Genomic DNA, 16,302 nt, shown 5'->3' on the forward strand with positions numbered 1-16,302 from the left:
CTCAAGGTTTCTCTGCCTTGAAGAAGTTATGTTTCTCTGACAAGATTGTATCATACAATCATATTTATCTCTGTTTCAAAATCTTAATGTTGCTGCTTCAGCAGTTGCCTTTTGCTCGCATTACCTCCACACTGTTCCCCCGGTTCACAAGCACAGCCTGTTTCTCACATGGATGGATCGTGTGTGTGTGTGAGAGTGTGCACGTATACCCCACCTAAGGCTTTGCTGTTGTCTCTGTCCTTTTCTTTGGCGCTAGAGAAGTGTGGGCCCCGTGCATGCTCACATTTACTCCACCCAGCCTCCAGGAGCTAATCCCAGTGAGCTCTGACTCAACGGAGTGTCACGTCACTTTGGTCACTTGTCGTATTTGTTAATGTGCACGTAACATACAAAGTCATTACTTATGCTCGCCTTGTCATCTCTCCCTTTAGTATTCTCAGTCGCTGCCGTTACTTCAGTTGTCATGTCTAGTCAGATGATTCCCAAATGTTTACTTCTGCCATTTTATAGACCATATTTTCAACTACTTGTAGAGGGTTCTCTCCAACTTCAGCTTCAGCGCCCCAACTGGACTCACCTTTTCCTTGTTAGCTGCCTCGTGTTCTGCCACTTGTGCTCTTTCTGCACGATGGGTATCCGCACACACGCTGACACGCACACACCCTCCGCCGCGCTTCCTCATGCCCATCTCTTCCTATTGATGGCCCAGCCTCGTCCATGTCTGCTAGGGCAGAAGCCTCGTTACTTTTTACTCGGTTTTTTTTTTTAACTGCCACATTTAATTTTTGCTGAATCGATGTATATTTGGTTTTTTGAACATCACTTGACTACATTTTCTCTTTCCAGTTGCACTACTTCAGTCCTAATTCAGGACCTCATTGCCTATGACCTGATGTCCTAAACTATTTCTGAAACCTAAACCGTGCTTCTTAGCACCTAGATATTATTTCTCCTTTGGCCTAAAATCCATGGAGTCCCACAGACCAACATAAGTACATCCGCCCATCGTTCTAAAGCCTTCAGCGGTGTCGCCCGGTGCACTTAGCAGTCTTAACTCCTTACTGGCTCTGGACATGTGCTCCACAGACCTTCCACATCCTGCCTCTCTTCCTTCATTCATCCGCTAGGCTTTCCCCCACTTTCTACCCTACTAGCCTCCATCCTGGCCTCACTCCAACGTGCTGTTTTTCCTGAAGCCTTTACCAGTAAGTTATGAGTGAGTGACAGTATCTTTAAGTGTGAATAATATTTTTATATTCTGAGGATATTTTTAATCTCTTAAGACATTCTACCGTGTACTATAGCTATTTATTTTATTGTCTCATTAACCTCTAACCTACATGTTTATAATTTTAGAGTAGTATCTTGTTAATAATTACTGAATTAGAAAGTACTGAACAAGACATTATAAAGTCTTGTGAGCTGTGTGACTTTGAGCAAATGATTTTATCCCTCTGAACCTTGGTTACTTAATTTGTGGCAGTAAAGTGAGATGATAATACGTATGTGTGTGTGCATGTACATACATATTATATAGATATAGATATATATATGTAAAATGTAGAATCCCCTGCATGGATCAATAAAGATTTTCTGTCCAATGAGTATCATTCATTTATGTTTGCAATATATAATACTAACAACACAATTTCAGTTATACCAAGCATCACTATAATGGCCCTCGGGGAGAAGCTTGGTCAAAAGGTAAGGTAGAGTATCGTTAGTACCAACTAGAAGTTCAGGAGATCTAGAGATGGAAACAAGGCACAGCAGATACTAGAACAGGCTAGATATTGACCAGAAGCAATTTAATTAGCTACCATTTTCCTATTTAGGGCTCAGGGGTTTTCTCTTCCGTAGAGGCAGAGGCAGTCCTCAGTATGGTGAGCTCGAGCTCAAGCAGTTAATTATAAATGCCTGTTATCTGGCTCTCTCTGTACTGAGACTCTGATTGGTCTCTATAGTGTTATTATGAAATTGGTTTTATTTTTTATTTTATATTTATTTATTTTTGGTCGCGTTGGGTCTTCATTGCTATGCGCGGATTTTCTCTAGCTGTGGTGAGCGGGGGCTACCCTTCGTTGCGGTGTGCGGGCTTCTCACTGCGGTGGCTTCTCTTGCTGCGGAGCACAGGCTCTAGGCACGTGGGCTTCAGTAGTTGTGGCATGCGGGCTTAGTAGTTGTGGCTCACATGCTCTAGAGCGCAGGCTCAGTAGTTGTGGCGCACGGGCTTAGTTGCTCCTTGGCATGTGGGATCTTCCCAGACCAGGGCTGGAACCCGTGTCCCCTGCATTGGCAGGCGGATTCTTAACCACTGCGCCCCAGGGAAGCCCCTATGAAATTGCTTTTATGATAATGAGCCAAGGTTTGGAGCAGCCCCTAGTACATTCCTCAGTGAGAAGGCCTTGCCTTCACTTTGTCTACATACTAGTGATAGGTATTTCTTATTCATCTGCCACAAAGTTGATTTTTCCAAACCTTCACTATAACTCATTTTTAGGGAAGTATTACTTTTCTGTCTTCTTATCTTCTTACTGATTTAACTTAGATTCTAATAATTGTTCTTACTGCATACCACAGTGTGATTCTGTAGAACTATGGACGTAATAAAACTGGGTGAGTTCCAATAGCAAAGAAGGAAGTATTAACTAATTTAATTGACAAACCAGTGTTTCCCAGCCTGGTATACTATTCAGATTTTTGTTATAAGTTTGTGAATAAATTAAACTGTTTCTGCCCTAGGGACTCAAGTCAGACATGTGGTTGTGGGAATCTTTGTCTTTCCCACACCACTCTGCATTTTAAAAATTCTTCTGCGGGAAGATCCCAACATACTATAGCTGTTCTTTCTTATGCAGCTAATTTTCCCTGGAGAGAAGCCATAGAAAATCCAAATCAAGTTTTTTTCTAGTCTATTTTCATGTCACTTCTTCGGAGAGCTACACTTTTCTGTTAAATTGTCAATAAATATTCTAATCCAGGAAAAGGGGGACAGTAGGAAATAGGACGGGGAAAGGAACAAATTCTTAGCATTAGCAGGCACACTAATGAATGTGTCATGAATTATTCTATATAAATTGCAATATTGTCTCACTTAAAGAAGCTTTTGAAAGTATAGGTGTGGTATATAACTGATTCAGTTTGCTGTACCCCTGAAACTAACACAACATTGTGAATCAACTATAGTCCAATAAAAATTTAAAAAAATAAAAGTATATGTGTGTGTATATATATAAATAATATACTCAAGAGAATTGAAATCGTATGTTCATACCAAGACTTGTCCACGTGCAGCATTCATATGCATTTTATATGAATGTTCATAGCTGCGTTGCTCACAATAGCCAGAGGGTGAAAACAACCCACATGTCTGTCAGCTGGTCAGTGGATTTACAAAATGTGGCATATCCATACGATGGAACATTATTCAGCCAGAAAAAGTAATGAAGTACTGATGTATGTGCCGGACACAAACGTCCACATGCTGTGATTTCATTTACGTGAAATGTTCATAATCGGGAAATCCATAGAGACTGAGAGTAGATTTGTGGTAGTGGGGTGAGTGTGTGCCGGGAGGATAGTGTGCAGTGTCTGCCGTGGCTGAAAGGTGTCTTTGGAGTGGTGAAAATGGTCTGGGATTTGTTAGTGGTGAGGGTTGTAAAGCTCTTTGAATAAACTAAAACCATTGAATTGTATGCTTTACAATGGTGAATTTTATGGTATGTGAATTAGAGTTCAGATTTTTTAAAAAGTTTACCGAGGAATTAGATTCTTTGGTTACCCTAAAAGTCAGGCCAGTATTTCATGTTATATAGACCACATCAGCTCTTAGTTCAAATATTGTACACAGTGGGGGTCATTTAGGTTCCCACCGCATCTCTATTTGAGTAGAAATAGAACTGAAAGCATCAGGGACTTGGAGTCAGAAATTAGGGAATTGTTCCTGAGTCTTGAGTGACCATGGGCAAGGTGCTACCACCTTTATTCTGTTGCCAGAAATGAGGATCATATGTTTACTCTTGTCAGAGTTTTCCAAATCAAAGGGTTTCTGAGAGGCCATAAGCTTCTTGAGGGCAGGTTTCCAACAGCTTCCCACCGGGTCTTATACATGTAGATATTTAATAAATGTGTATTAAATGACTGTTGATTTAAATTGAGGAGGTCATGGGAGAGCTGTCTAAACTTCCAGCGCCCTGTAGGTATGCGGTTTAACCGAAAGTGTATACTGGTCTATTCGTGGAAACTTAAAACCAGTGTAGATGTTATGTTCTATTTCGAGGGTGTTCTGTGACTAATGTATGGCCACACTGAATCAACTTCTTTTCTAGGCCTTCCAGTATTAAAACATGTGCTGACACCAAGAATAAAGGCAACTCATGTTGCTTTTGATTCTATGAAGAATTACTTAGATGCAATTTATGATGTTACAGTGGCTTTTGAGGGGACTGTGGATGATAAAGGGCAGCGGAAAGAAGCGCCGTCCATGGCTGGTAAGTTGGTTTCGAGCGAGTCGTGTATGTTCACCCAGGTAGAGTTTATCTTGTAAAAAGGTAGGTGTGTTCTACTACGTTACATTGATATGGTTTCCAAGTATATACACTTGTATTTCTCACGTATTTTTTATTAATCTGTAACAGTTGAAATTTCATTAGTCCTGCTAAGTTTGGTACTTCTTGGCTGTCCTGTTAGTCCTTGAACTTGCCCAATATCATTAACTCAGCCTCTTTCCTCCCAAGGTTTACACCAAGAAATGGAAAAGTTACATAAATCTAAGGAAGGAGTGAGGCAGGAGAGTGGAACCTAGCGGCGCCGAGGTGAATCTAAGGAAGGAGTGAGGCAGGAGAGTGCAACCTAGCAGCGCTGAGGTGTGCACTGATGCTCAGTGTCTATCTTTGTATGTGTTTTTCATATGACATCGGTGACATCTAGTGTCACTGACAGTTATGTGACTTTTTCTTTTTTTCAGCCATGTGCTAGGTATTGGGGACCTTTGAGCTACTGTTTATGTCAGAATAACCAGAAAAAAACTAGAATTGTAAGCAAGCAGAATGTTTTAGTTAGACATACCCACAGGCACTCGTGATTGCTGTCGCCGTTGGGACGTGGGGTGGGCACAGGACGCGTGTGGAGCCGCCGTCCCCTCCTCGGGGTGTCAGGCTGGGGCCTCACGCTTCGCCTTGGCAGCTGGCGGCCGTGCGACTAGCTTGCTTGTCAGGTGCTTCTCTCCGTAGCAGCTCTTGAAGGCGGCTGTTCAGAAAGTGTTCAGGGGCACAGAGGGTAGCTCCCGGACGTTGGGAGAGAGGACAGACGGCTGAGGCAGGAAGGGACTAAAAGGTGGCAAATTTGATAGTGGCGGGAGGAGGTCAGACCTGGGGCGGCTGCACCTAAAGCAAGACCGACCGATCACTCTCGTGACCGCCTTCAACTCCGAGGAAAGCCGGAAGCTCACGCTTTTTAAATTTTATTTTAAGTGTAATTCTTTGGCATATATTATACATCATACAGTTTAAAAATCAAAAGTATATAAAGTGTACAGTGAAACGGCCTGTTTCCACCCTGTCCCCATCCACCTGGTCTCCCCCTTCCCCTCCGCAGTGGTAACCACTTTTCTTCCTTTCTTGTGTATCGTGTGTACAAATTTACTGTCCATCCCTCTTACAGAAAAGGCAACGTATAATACTTTTTTTTCTTTTTTAACCGTGGAAGGAGTCATTCACCCAGTTCTCCATTTGAGGACAGTGCATTTAGTTATTCAGCAGTATTGCCACCCGTTTATCAAACGTTGTTCAAAAAGTAAGATTAAACACATTTTTATTGTTTATGAAGACCAGATCTAATTCCCATAATAACCTTTTAAAAATGCTGCTTTATCATGTCACCATCCAGTCCTAGGAACTCGTGGGCTGGGCCGCGCCCACGGGATCAGCGCTGGCGTCCCGGGACTCAGCATCCTGGTCCCTAAGCCCCTCCTTCACATCGTTTCCTCCTACTCTGTGCTGCTCGCTGGGTGGGACCGCTTTCCTCGCTGTCACTGAAACCCTCATGCACCTCCATGCGGGCTCTGACCAAGGGCCGTGTGTAGGCCAGGCCACCTTCCCCTCTGTTGCTCTCATCCAAGTCTGCAACCTTGTCCCCATGAAGGCTTCCCTCGCTCCTCTGCTTGCTAGCTCACGAAGCTTCCTCTTGCTCTCCACTCCCGTGGCACAAAGTGCACGTAAGGTTAGCACTTGGCATGTGACTAATCTGCCCCCGCCCAGGTAGATCAGAAGTGCCTTTGGAGGCAAACCGTTTTCAGCTGTGTCTCCCGGGCTCCAGACCCAGCGCCCCATCTCGTTGCTCCACTTGCTCTGCACCGTAGCCGACGGGGCTTTGTGTATTCATGACGGAGGGTCTCTGTTTTTGAAAAGGCTGGCTTTCCTAGCTGTCACACTCAGAAGCCATGTGGAAAACAAAATGTGTCATTTCGTCAATTAAGAGTAAATATTTCCGCAAGGAAGACTACAGCAGAGTAAAAGCAAAAGACAAACGGAGGGTTGCAGAGAAAAAGGCTGATTTCCTTAATGTACAAAGTGTTCCTATAAATTGATATGATCAGTAGTAACTCAGTAGAAAAATGGGTAAAGGGCAAGAACAGACAGTTCACAGAAAAAAATTGTTCAACCTCATTCATAATAAGAAAAATTCAAATTAAAACGTATAATGAGATACCATTTTTTTACTATCAGACTGGCAAAAATCCCCATTAACAGGTTAGATAACAGGCCCTGTGGGTGAGATTAAAGTATGTCAGAGACTTTCATACTTTGCTGATAGGAGTGCAATACAGTACAACCTCTGTAGAAGTTGGCCAGACAATGTCTATCAAAGTTACAAAAGCATTTACATTCCCACTGCTGAGACATTATTCTACAGATATACCTGTGCACGTAAGAGATGACATCTGTTGTGTGTTGATTTTGATTGTGAGTTGAGACCTGTAGCTTGAAAAACTCTCATTATTACATAAACTGATTGATACGCTGCTCTACTTAGTCTAGTATAAATTAAGATTCACTTTAAATTTAGATGTAAGTAGGGTTAAGTATAAAATTCCATAACTTGGAATATTGTAGGTACCTTGTGGCTGAGTTGAATAAGTATTAAATGTTATCTCCATACACAGTGGGCTGTTATTTAATATTCATATTTGATAGCCCAATTAAAAATTTTTTTCCATAAAGTTGCTAGATTGTTCATAGATATGCCGTAGACTGGTGTTTCTCAAAGCCCTGTAGGAGGATCGAGGTTCCATCAGAGTTACCTGGGTGGCCTCAGCTGCACTGCAGACTGCTGACGGGCTCGCTGCAGTGGGGCTGAAGCTGCGTGCTGGTGGCCCTGCAGGGGTCCTTGCGGTGGCCAGCGTCTAGTAGCGTGGGTCTCAGGAGGCCTCGTGTCAGAGAGGGCGACTGCAGGTAGTGAACCGTGTCCTTCCCGTTTCGTGGTCTGTTTCATTAGAATGTGGGTATGGCTCAGAGCCATCTGGGCGTCCTCTTGTGGTTCATCTGGTCTTTTCAGCAAAGTCTGAACGCTTTCATGGACAGCGTCCATTGGGCAGAGGTGAGACAGGGCAGTTTGATTGTAATTGATTTATAAATCCTGTTTTTAAAATGGGTGGTGTACCAGAAGAAATTGTGAGCTAAAGGGCAACAATTGATATTCTGTTTAAGCGTTTTATATGGTTCTAGGTAACTTTTTTGTCTTAATATTTTCTTATACGAAAAGAAAACATATTCAGAGGGAAAGAAGGGAAAAAACTCTACAAACTCACCTGTCCAGATGCAGCCCCAGACAACAGTTCAGATGTTTCCCTCGAAGTCTTCTTTTCTGTAATGTCTGTATGTTGGCGTGATGTGCCTTTATGTATTTTTTTAAATGAGATTTTATATATGTATATATATCTTCATATCCTGCTTTTTTCCCCCTTAATAGTGTGTCATGAACATCTTTACATGTCAGTATATACACTTATGTAATTTTTGTATAAGGCTACGTAGTGTTCATTGGTGTGAATATACAACAATGTATCTATCCAGTTTTTGTTGGATTTAGGTCACATTGGTTTTTTGTTTTTGTTTTCAGAGGGAAGGGGGCAGGTTGTAAGGCAGACGGTAAGCAGTATGGGCACCACCTGCGGGCCCGGCGTGCAGAGGCGCACAGCTCAGCCCGCACACATCCTGGGCCCCGCTGTCTGTGCTCTGCCTTTCTCGCTAGGTTCCCCAGGCACAGAGCACTCGGTCTCTGAGAGACTAGACCTTGTGACATGTGTGGATACTTGGAAGACTTTCTGTTTGGCCCTAGCGTATCAATATACTCTAGGGACCTGCTGGAAAAGCTGTAGTTAGAAAACAATTACACCTTAATTTGAGTACTTTCCTACATTCCCTAAATATTATGGATAATTGTTGCTCATGCCCTATGAAATGTGCCCCAACTAAAAGCGTTTTTACTAATATAGACACAAAAGCTTTATTGACTATCGAGGAAAGTATTCGTTACTCATTTCTTATCTTTGGTGGGAGAACCTCCTGGGTGCGCTGAGAGTTGATCTGGTGCTTGTATGGTCTGTATCTGGACGCCTGACCACAGGGACTGGGCCAGCCTGTCTCCACTGCTGACGACACTGGGCCTTGGTTTGTTCATCCCCACGGGGAGACAGCAGTCCTTGCCTAGAGAGGTGCACGAAGGTCCAATGAAGTGACGTGCACGAAAGCGTGGTGTAAATACCACAGTACCGTGTACATTTTAGGTGGGAAAACCTAAAAGCACCCATGCGAACTTCAGGGCCCTGTCCTCACGCCAGCATCTTACTAGAGGCCTTGCTGACACGTCCCAAACACTTGAGTTCACAAGCATTCGTTCCTGACGCTGGAAGTGCAGTCGGTTTCGTTTCCTTGCGGACTCTGTACGTCTGTGCACGGGACTTGGAATATCAAGGATAAACGCAGTGTCAGTTGGATGACCACTTAATTAACAGAAGTGTTGAGGGGCAGGCGTAGGTAATTAAGTGAAGGTAGGAAAGTTGGTGTCGGCATCCGTGTTTTTATGTATCAGAAATAGAAATAGGAAGGTGAGGTGAGAAGTCACGTGCAGCCAACAGATTCTGGTCAGTCACCTGCAGCGCACGCATGTGTGGGGTCCTGTCCCACGTGCTCCCAACACCCTCACGTTGCAAAGAGGAATCAGAGGAGGTGGCTTTCGGTGGTCGGCTACGTCTTGTTTCCCTTCATAATAGCGTAGCTCATGACAACCTCTCAGGCAGGGGCTGCTGCTGTCACCTCCCTCGTACGGACGTGGAAACAGGCACAGAGAGGCTGACAGGTATGCGCAGGGCTGACAGGTATGCGCAGGGCTGGTGAGGGCTCAGAACCCAGGCCGCTGGCTCACTGGCTGTGCTCTTGGCCCATGCCCAGTTCAGCTCCTGAAAGCACTTCTTAAGCCAGTCTTTGATTTAAAGGGAAATGGAACTTGAGGAAAATTAAGAGAAAAATATTGAAAAAGTAAAATCTTCCCTGTGGCAGTGTTTTTGCACATTTATCATCAAAGCCAATTCATTCCTAAAAGTGTAGAAAAAATGAGAATTTTTGATGACCTAAGTGCAGCATGTTACTCAGAGCAGTTGTAGCGAGCACTTAGCAGAAAGAGGTGTGTGTGGTCCAGAGGCGGAACCCTCTTTAAGGGTTAGCTTAAAGTCTTCCGCAAACTCTGCAGCACACTAGTCACCGCTTCTCAGAACACGTCTTTGGACGCATATCGGCTTGAGATAAAAGGGCTCGGCCTCCTACTTGCGTACCCACCCAGGGAACATAGCCTTCTCTTAAATCTCGTAGCAATATTTCCTTGTTCTCCAGGAATTTAAGTATGTTAATATGCTCATGTCTCCACAGAAAGCCACCTGCAGAAAAGGGTATTTCCGGACTCAAAGTTCTGTCTTATCTTGGAATAAATCCTGACCTTGTCCCTTGTGCCATGTGGGCTGCAAAAAGGACCATCTGCTTTTTTCAAATTAGCATGTTTTGGGAGCTGTAATTATTGAAGGGCTCATAGTTATTCCACGGAAAGAAATTTGGTTCCCGAACCACGTAGAATACGTTAAAATACAGCAAGGATCAGGAAAGCAAGGAGTACCAGTGAGTAGAAACCACTGGCAGGTCACAGAGGAGCGGGGAGGACTGTGGAGCCGTGGAGGCAGGGCCCGGGCCGGCCCAGCACTAGGACCGAGGGGTTAAATGCCCCTGTGCGCCCAGTGCTGCCAGCGACACCCATCCCTGCCCTGTGGGGCTCACCGCCCAGTGGGAGCAGCGGGGACGCGCGACAAGCCCTAAGCTTGGGACTGGAGGCTGGTGGCCCCGTGAAGGGGATTGGTGGGTCTGATGGTGGTTGGCATCTGGGGATCCCTTCGGAGGGTGGGTCCGTGCTTCTAGTAGAGGCCAGCCTCCTGACCCTAAAGGTTGTTGTATGGAAAGTCACATTTGGTTGATTTAACTCGTGACCTAGTTAACTGTGGAAGACTTGGAAGTTATTGCTACTTCAGCTTGAAACCCAAAACCACCAGTTTATGATCTTTGTTTTCTTCTTCTTTTTTTTTTTTTTTGGCTAAAGAAAAAATCTGGTCTTCATTGTTTTTAAACTTTTTTAAAGCTCATTTTTATCGTTTTATGTAACTGTGAATTCTAAAATAATAAAAATGAAATATTTTTGTTTCTTGTTAGAATTTCTCTGCAAAGAATGTCCAAAAATTCATATTCACATCGATCGTATAGACAAAAAAGATGTCCCAGAAGAACAAGTATACATGAAAAGATGGCTTCATGAACGTTTTGAAATAAAAGATAAGTGAGTAACGACAGTTCTAGCCCTTCAGAAACAGTGGCTCAACAGTCACTATAGTAAACAGCGTGAGACGAATGTAAACAGTTTTATTATCTTAAAAAAGCCTTTTATGAACTCAAGTCAGATCTCATTCCATGCCTCCTCTGTCCATGTTTTAAACTTGACTGTTACAGGTCACTGTGAAAGATCTTGTTATGGGGGCTGTCCTTTGTTATTTACTGCATTTCAGTAATTTGTGTATAAAGATATAAAATTTTTTAAAGAAGAGAGAGACACACAGAAAGCTTTGTACTGTTGAGCTGCCCCAGGCCCGCCCTCCCGGGTCCAGGGGAGTGTGTGTGTGCTGAGGGCAGGCCGGCAGGCCAGCGGTGTGTAGAGAATCGGGCTGTGGGGTGGAGGATGGTGTCTCACGTGTATGTGGAACTGACTCCAGTGTATTTGTTGGAAGAAGAAGGGGCGGTTGACATTTTCACGAAAAAAGTGTCCTTTTGCTTTTAGTATTTTGGGGCCTAAACCGTTTCTGGGGTTGGCCTTGTGTTTCTCCCACCAATAACATGACTTGGGAGCTAGTGCAGTGTTGGCCCCTGGCTGAGAGTTGCTGTGAGTTAAGTTCCAGGCGGGGCCTCTGGATGCCTCTGGCAAAGGCGGAGCTCGAGGTCAGATGAGGGTGCGCCTGTTAGTCTCCCTGTGATTTACACAGATTTCTAAAGGTAGAAATTTTAGAATTTTCTTCTCTTTTCAGGAAGATAAAAACTGGGTTCTTAGGTTTAGACATAATACTTAGAAATTGAATTTCCGTGGATGAAAATTTCAGCATATATTATTTATTTACTATTCGTTTTGTTTTCAGTGGAAATTTTATCCTTTTTGTTTTTTGAAAGATGTGTTTTAAACATCTATACTTTTTTTCCTCTTCTGAAAAAAATGGCTCTGTGAGTTATAGGATGCACCATTTAAATTTATTAAGACCACATTGAAAAGAATGGTTTTTAAAGGCTTTAGAAAATACTTCCAGGGCTTCCCTGGTGGCGCAGTGGTTAAGAATCCGCCTGCTAATGCAGGGGACTCGGGTTTGAGCCCTGTTCTGAGAAGATCCCACATGCCGCGGAGCAACTAAGCCCGTGCGCCACAACTACTGAGCCTGCGCTCTAGATCCTGCAAGCCACAACTACTGAGCCCACGAGCCACAGCTACTGAAGCCCACGCACCTAGAGCCCATGCTCCCCAACAAGAGAAGCCACCGCAATGAGAAGCCCATGCATCGCAACAAAGAGTAGCCCCCGCTCGCTGCAACTAGAGAAAGCCCGCGTGCAGCTACAGAGACCCAATGCAGCCGCAAGAAAAAAATACTTCCAAAATTCTGTTTATGTTCAGAAATTTTACCTGTGTTTTAGTCTCCTAAAATGCTTCTTCTCAGGAAACTGCCATTGTTTCTCCTCTCCTTGTTGTATGGCAGTAAAATATTTCCTAATTAACCCTCCTAGATTAACTTTAACAAGTGAAAGCTATTAAAAATGTACTGTGTTGAAAATGAAACTATATGAAGTTTATAAACAAATTTCTGTATTTCATTGACTCTCAATTGTGCATGACAATGTGTTAAACCAATTAATCAGCGCTACCCACTTTGGATATGGAAGAAATTTTAAAAGTACGATTTATGTGTTTTGACATGAAAATCTGTTATCAGAAAAAAAAACCCTGAACAATATGATTAATATCCTATGTATTTTGTGTTATAGGTGTTTATATGTATATTTAGAATGAGTCTGGACGTTTTAAAACAGTGATTTTCTCTAGGGAGTGTGAGTTGAAAGGCAACAGAAAGACTTTCCCTTTTTGTACTTTGTGTTTCAGATTTTTATGTTGAGTGTATTCTGCTATTATAACTTTACATTTTTAAAATAAGGAAACTGCATTAGCTATGCTACTTTTCCTTCTTTTACCTGCTGTTGTAATTCCATGCGAATAGGGGCGCTGGGGGGTAACTCTCCATCTATAAGAGCTGCTGGTCTTTTCTCTGACTTGTGGTAGAATAGGAGCTGCGCTGAGGAGTGTCTGGAGGGGTAAAGACGGGGGAGGCAGAGAAAAAGCCCGTGTGCGTGTCAGGTCCCTGTGAAGTTTTAAAGATCTAAAGTTTAAAAACATCCCCATAAAGTTACTTGAAACCATCTGTCTTTACATATTACATATAATTCCTATACATTAATCATAGAGCATATTAAAGATATTTTTAGTTTCTAGAAACTCCAATTAAACCAACTCTCTGGGTGTTTCCTATAAGGACCTATAACTTCTCCAGCATATAATAGGCAGCCAATAAATATTTGTTGAATTACAATATTGAAATGGCTAAACCTGAAAGTTAACACTTCTTTTTTTTCATTCTGGCCATAGATTGCTTATAGAATTCTATGATTCACTGGATCCAGAAAGAAGAAACAAATTTCCCGGAGAAAGTGTTAATTCTAAACTAAGTCTCAAGAAGACCTTACCATCATTCTTGATCTTAAGTGGTTTGACTGCTGGAATGCTTATGACCGAGGCTGGAAGGAAACTATATGTAAAAACGTGGATTTATGGAACCTTAATTGGCTGCTTGTGGGTTAGTATTAAAGCGTAAACGCATAGCTGTCTCCAGGCAGTGGGATGTGCTACGTTGTTTATTACTGGCGGCTGCACATTACATCCGATTGTTCCTGAATTTAATAAGAAGTGTAAATAAAGCCTTGTTGATTGAACATTGGATGAAACAGAATTTCTGACTAAAGCCGATATGCAGTTGGTCTTGGGCAAACATACATGGTTTTACAACTTTAGTCCAGAAGCTGCTGGAAAGGGAAAAGATAAACAGAGTTTATGTTATAGTTGGCATTTCCTATGAACTAATGTCAACTCCAGAAGACTGTTAGGATTATCTATTTTGTTACTGTTTTGTAATTCCGATAGCTGCATTCATGAACGTTAATTTGCAGTACATGTCACTGTATTTGTTATCTTCAGTTTTTTACAACTTGACTGGTCCAAACTCTTATCACTGAAATATTTAGTGTCTTGCAGCTGTGTAATATTCTGCCTTGTGTTTAATTTCTCCAAGTCGATGAAAGAAATTGTAGTTAAGTATGGAGAAGGACACGAGGAGAGGCTGAGGAATGCTGGTGAGGGGAGCTCTGGTTAGCGAGGACTTGTATTGTGTTGTTAGCCGAGTTCACTTTATGTTGGCAAAGTGATTAGCATCTCTGGTATTTACTGAAACAGCTTCATTTGCACACCCTGTACTCTATACGAAAGAATAATGTATAAAAATACGAGAATTAAGTTTAAGTTAAAATTGTGATCCTGATTCATTGTAGCAGAACTTTAAATTGCTCAGCTTTTTGAAGATTTAAGCTAAGCTCCTAGCACTTCATGACATTTGTGCCATAAGTACTTGAAAACCTTAAGATTTCCTGTTATTTTTTATATCGAAATAATCAGTGTGAACCTTTGTTGGACCTGAGTCCATAGATATTTGAGATGGTGGGAGCTCTCAAACACCTGACTAGGTTTATTAGCATGTGCCTTTTGCCTGTTACTCTTGGGTTTAGCAAACTGTTTAATCCCCAAATCATTTTGTTTATGTCATCATGGTCGGTTTCCACTGTATTCGTGTTCTTTTCCTTTGGATCACTGGCAGGGGTGCTGCTCAGGGCTGGCCCAGGGGCTCACGGGAAAGCGCTGTGTCGCCAGCCAGCGTTGGTCCTGATGCGGAGTTGAGCCTTGTAAGCTCTCGTGAGCAGCCCACCATCCACAGCAAAGGCATTTTGCGTTCGTCTTATGTCAAGAAATCACCTTCCTCAAGCCAGTGAAGTACAGGCTTAATCCATCAGGACGGAGTGAATTTGTTTCATTCCCATTGGTATTAATGGGGCCACACAATTCATCTGTATCACCTGAAAAGAAGAGCTTTGTTTCAGGAACCAAATCACACTATTTTCAGTCATGGAACGATAAATCCCCTAGAAGAGGACCTTTTTTAAAGTGTGATCTGCTCTATTTTTAATGTTACAATTCAAGCTTGATTGCCTGCTGGTCATTTAAGATACCAGTTCTGCTTCCGAGTAATGGATTTTTATCACCATTTAAATCATGATAAACAAAATGGAAACACAAATTAAGGGAAATTTGGTCTGATTTTCCAGAACCAGAGTAAGCCATTTCAAGTAACCCCTCTGAAGAGTTGGGTGGTGTGAATTGGTTTGTGTACGTTAGTATGTGTGTATGTATTGATACACACATTCCCACAGGACACAGTTGGCTTCATTATGAATGGGGGTGCAGGTAAAACTTGTTCTCATGCCAAACTGCAATTTTCTCTTACCCTGTAAAGTGCAATTTAGATCAACCCCATGTCTTCGTTAAATACTCTTTTTAACAGTCCTAAACTTAGAAACTATTTCTAATTAGATCACAATAAATGTAAGTTGTGTAACTTACTTTGAATGTCATGGATATGTTCTCAATTTAAATTTTAAGAAGCAATACCATTGGAATCATGCTGATTATAACTGATTTGAAGAAGGCCAGGTGACCTGCATAAGATCACTTGAACAGCATGTTTCTTGTAACTATCCTTATATTCTCGCAAAAGGTCTATAAAATATTTGTTTAAAATTTTTTTTGTATCAAAATATTTGGAAAATTAGAAGCTTCTTTTTAACATGTATTGATATGACTTGAATTATTTTATGAAATTAAGAGCCCTGTATACCTGTAAATCTTTTCACGTAATATCATTTAAGCTTCTGTTTGTGCTACTGTTGATTTACAGCTTAGTTGGTACTTGGTTTATCTTTAAAAGAATGCAATCAATGTGCATGCTTTTATGTTTTTCGCAGAAGGGTGTGTTGGGATGAAAGTAAAAGAAAAAATAAAATCTTTCACTGTCTCTAATGTCTGTGCTATTTTGTGACCCAAAAATTCACCAACAGTCTCTTATTCCATAAAATAGGCTTCATGGCTGGCCTTGTGTTCTGAATATATAAAACTATAATAATTTTTCTTAAGTATTGGGCAAGTGTTTTTTTAATACATTAAAATCTTCAAAATTGTGAAGCAGTATATTTGGTTAACTCATCCATATACTTTATAAGATGTATGGCAAATATTAATTACTTAACAATTCTGTGATAATTAGGATACCTCACAGAAACATGTCAGATGCCTAAAATTAGCCAGGTTGGTGAGTCCAGTGTGAACCTGACTAATCCTTACATCACACATACCAGTGATTTCTTTCATATGTATCATTTCCGTGTGATTTTTTTTCTCATTTAGAATGGTACAGTTCTCCTTTATAGCCAGATTATGTAAACTTTATCGTTTCCTTAGTAATATTGTGTGGTTTATACTTAGTGTTCACTGAATAGGTCCATGTCAATAAAATGATCTGAA

The 16,302-nt window shown here is 41.9% G+C and overlaps 1 protein-coding gene across 3 annotated transcripts in view; it reads left to right on the forward strand.

Moving 5' to 3' along the window:
* Nucleotides 1-15,796, forward strand: part of AGPAT5 (1-acylglycerol-3-phosphate O-acyltransferase 5) — a 62,604-nt gene extending 46,808 nt beyond the window's left edge. For 2 of the 3 annotated variants that reach the window (XM_067722000.1, XM_067721998.1), the window contains 3 exons: nt 4,329-4,490; nt 10,749-10,872; nt 13,267-15,796. In XM_067722000.1, the coding sequence (XP_067578101.1) occupies nt 4,329-4,490; nt 10,749-10,872; nt 13,267-13,492 (512 nt within the window). In that variant the 3' untranslated portion in view covers nt 13,493-15,796. The remainder of the gene's footprint in view (nt 1-4,328; nt 4,491-10,748; nt 10,873-13,266) is intronic. The other variant, XM_067722001.1, reaches the window with a different exon arrangement.
* Nucleotides 15,797-16,302: the final 506 nt, after the last annotated feature.

This window comes from Pseudorca crassidens, chromosome 21 (assembly GCF_039906515.1).
Source record: "Pseudorca crassidens isolate mPseCra1 chromosome 21, mPseCra1.hap1, whole genome shotgun sequence".
Classification (NCBI taxonomy): Eukaryota; Metazoa; Chordata; class Mammalia; order Artiodactyla; family Delphinidae; genus Pseudorca; species Pseudorca crassidens.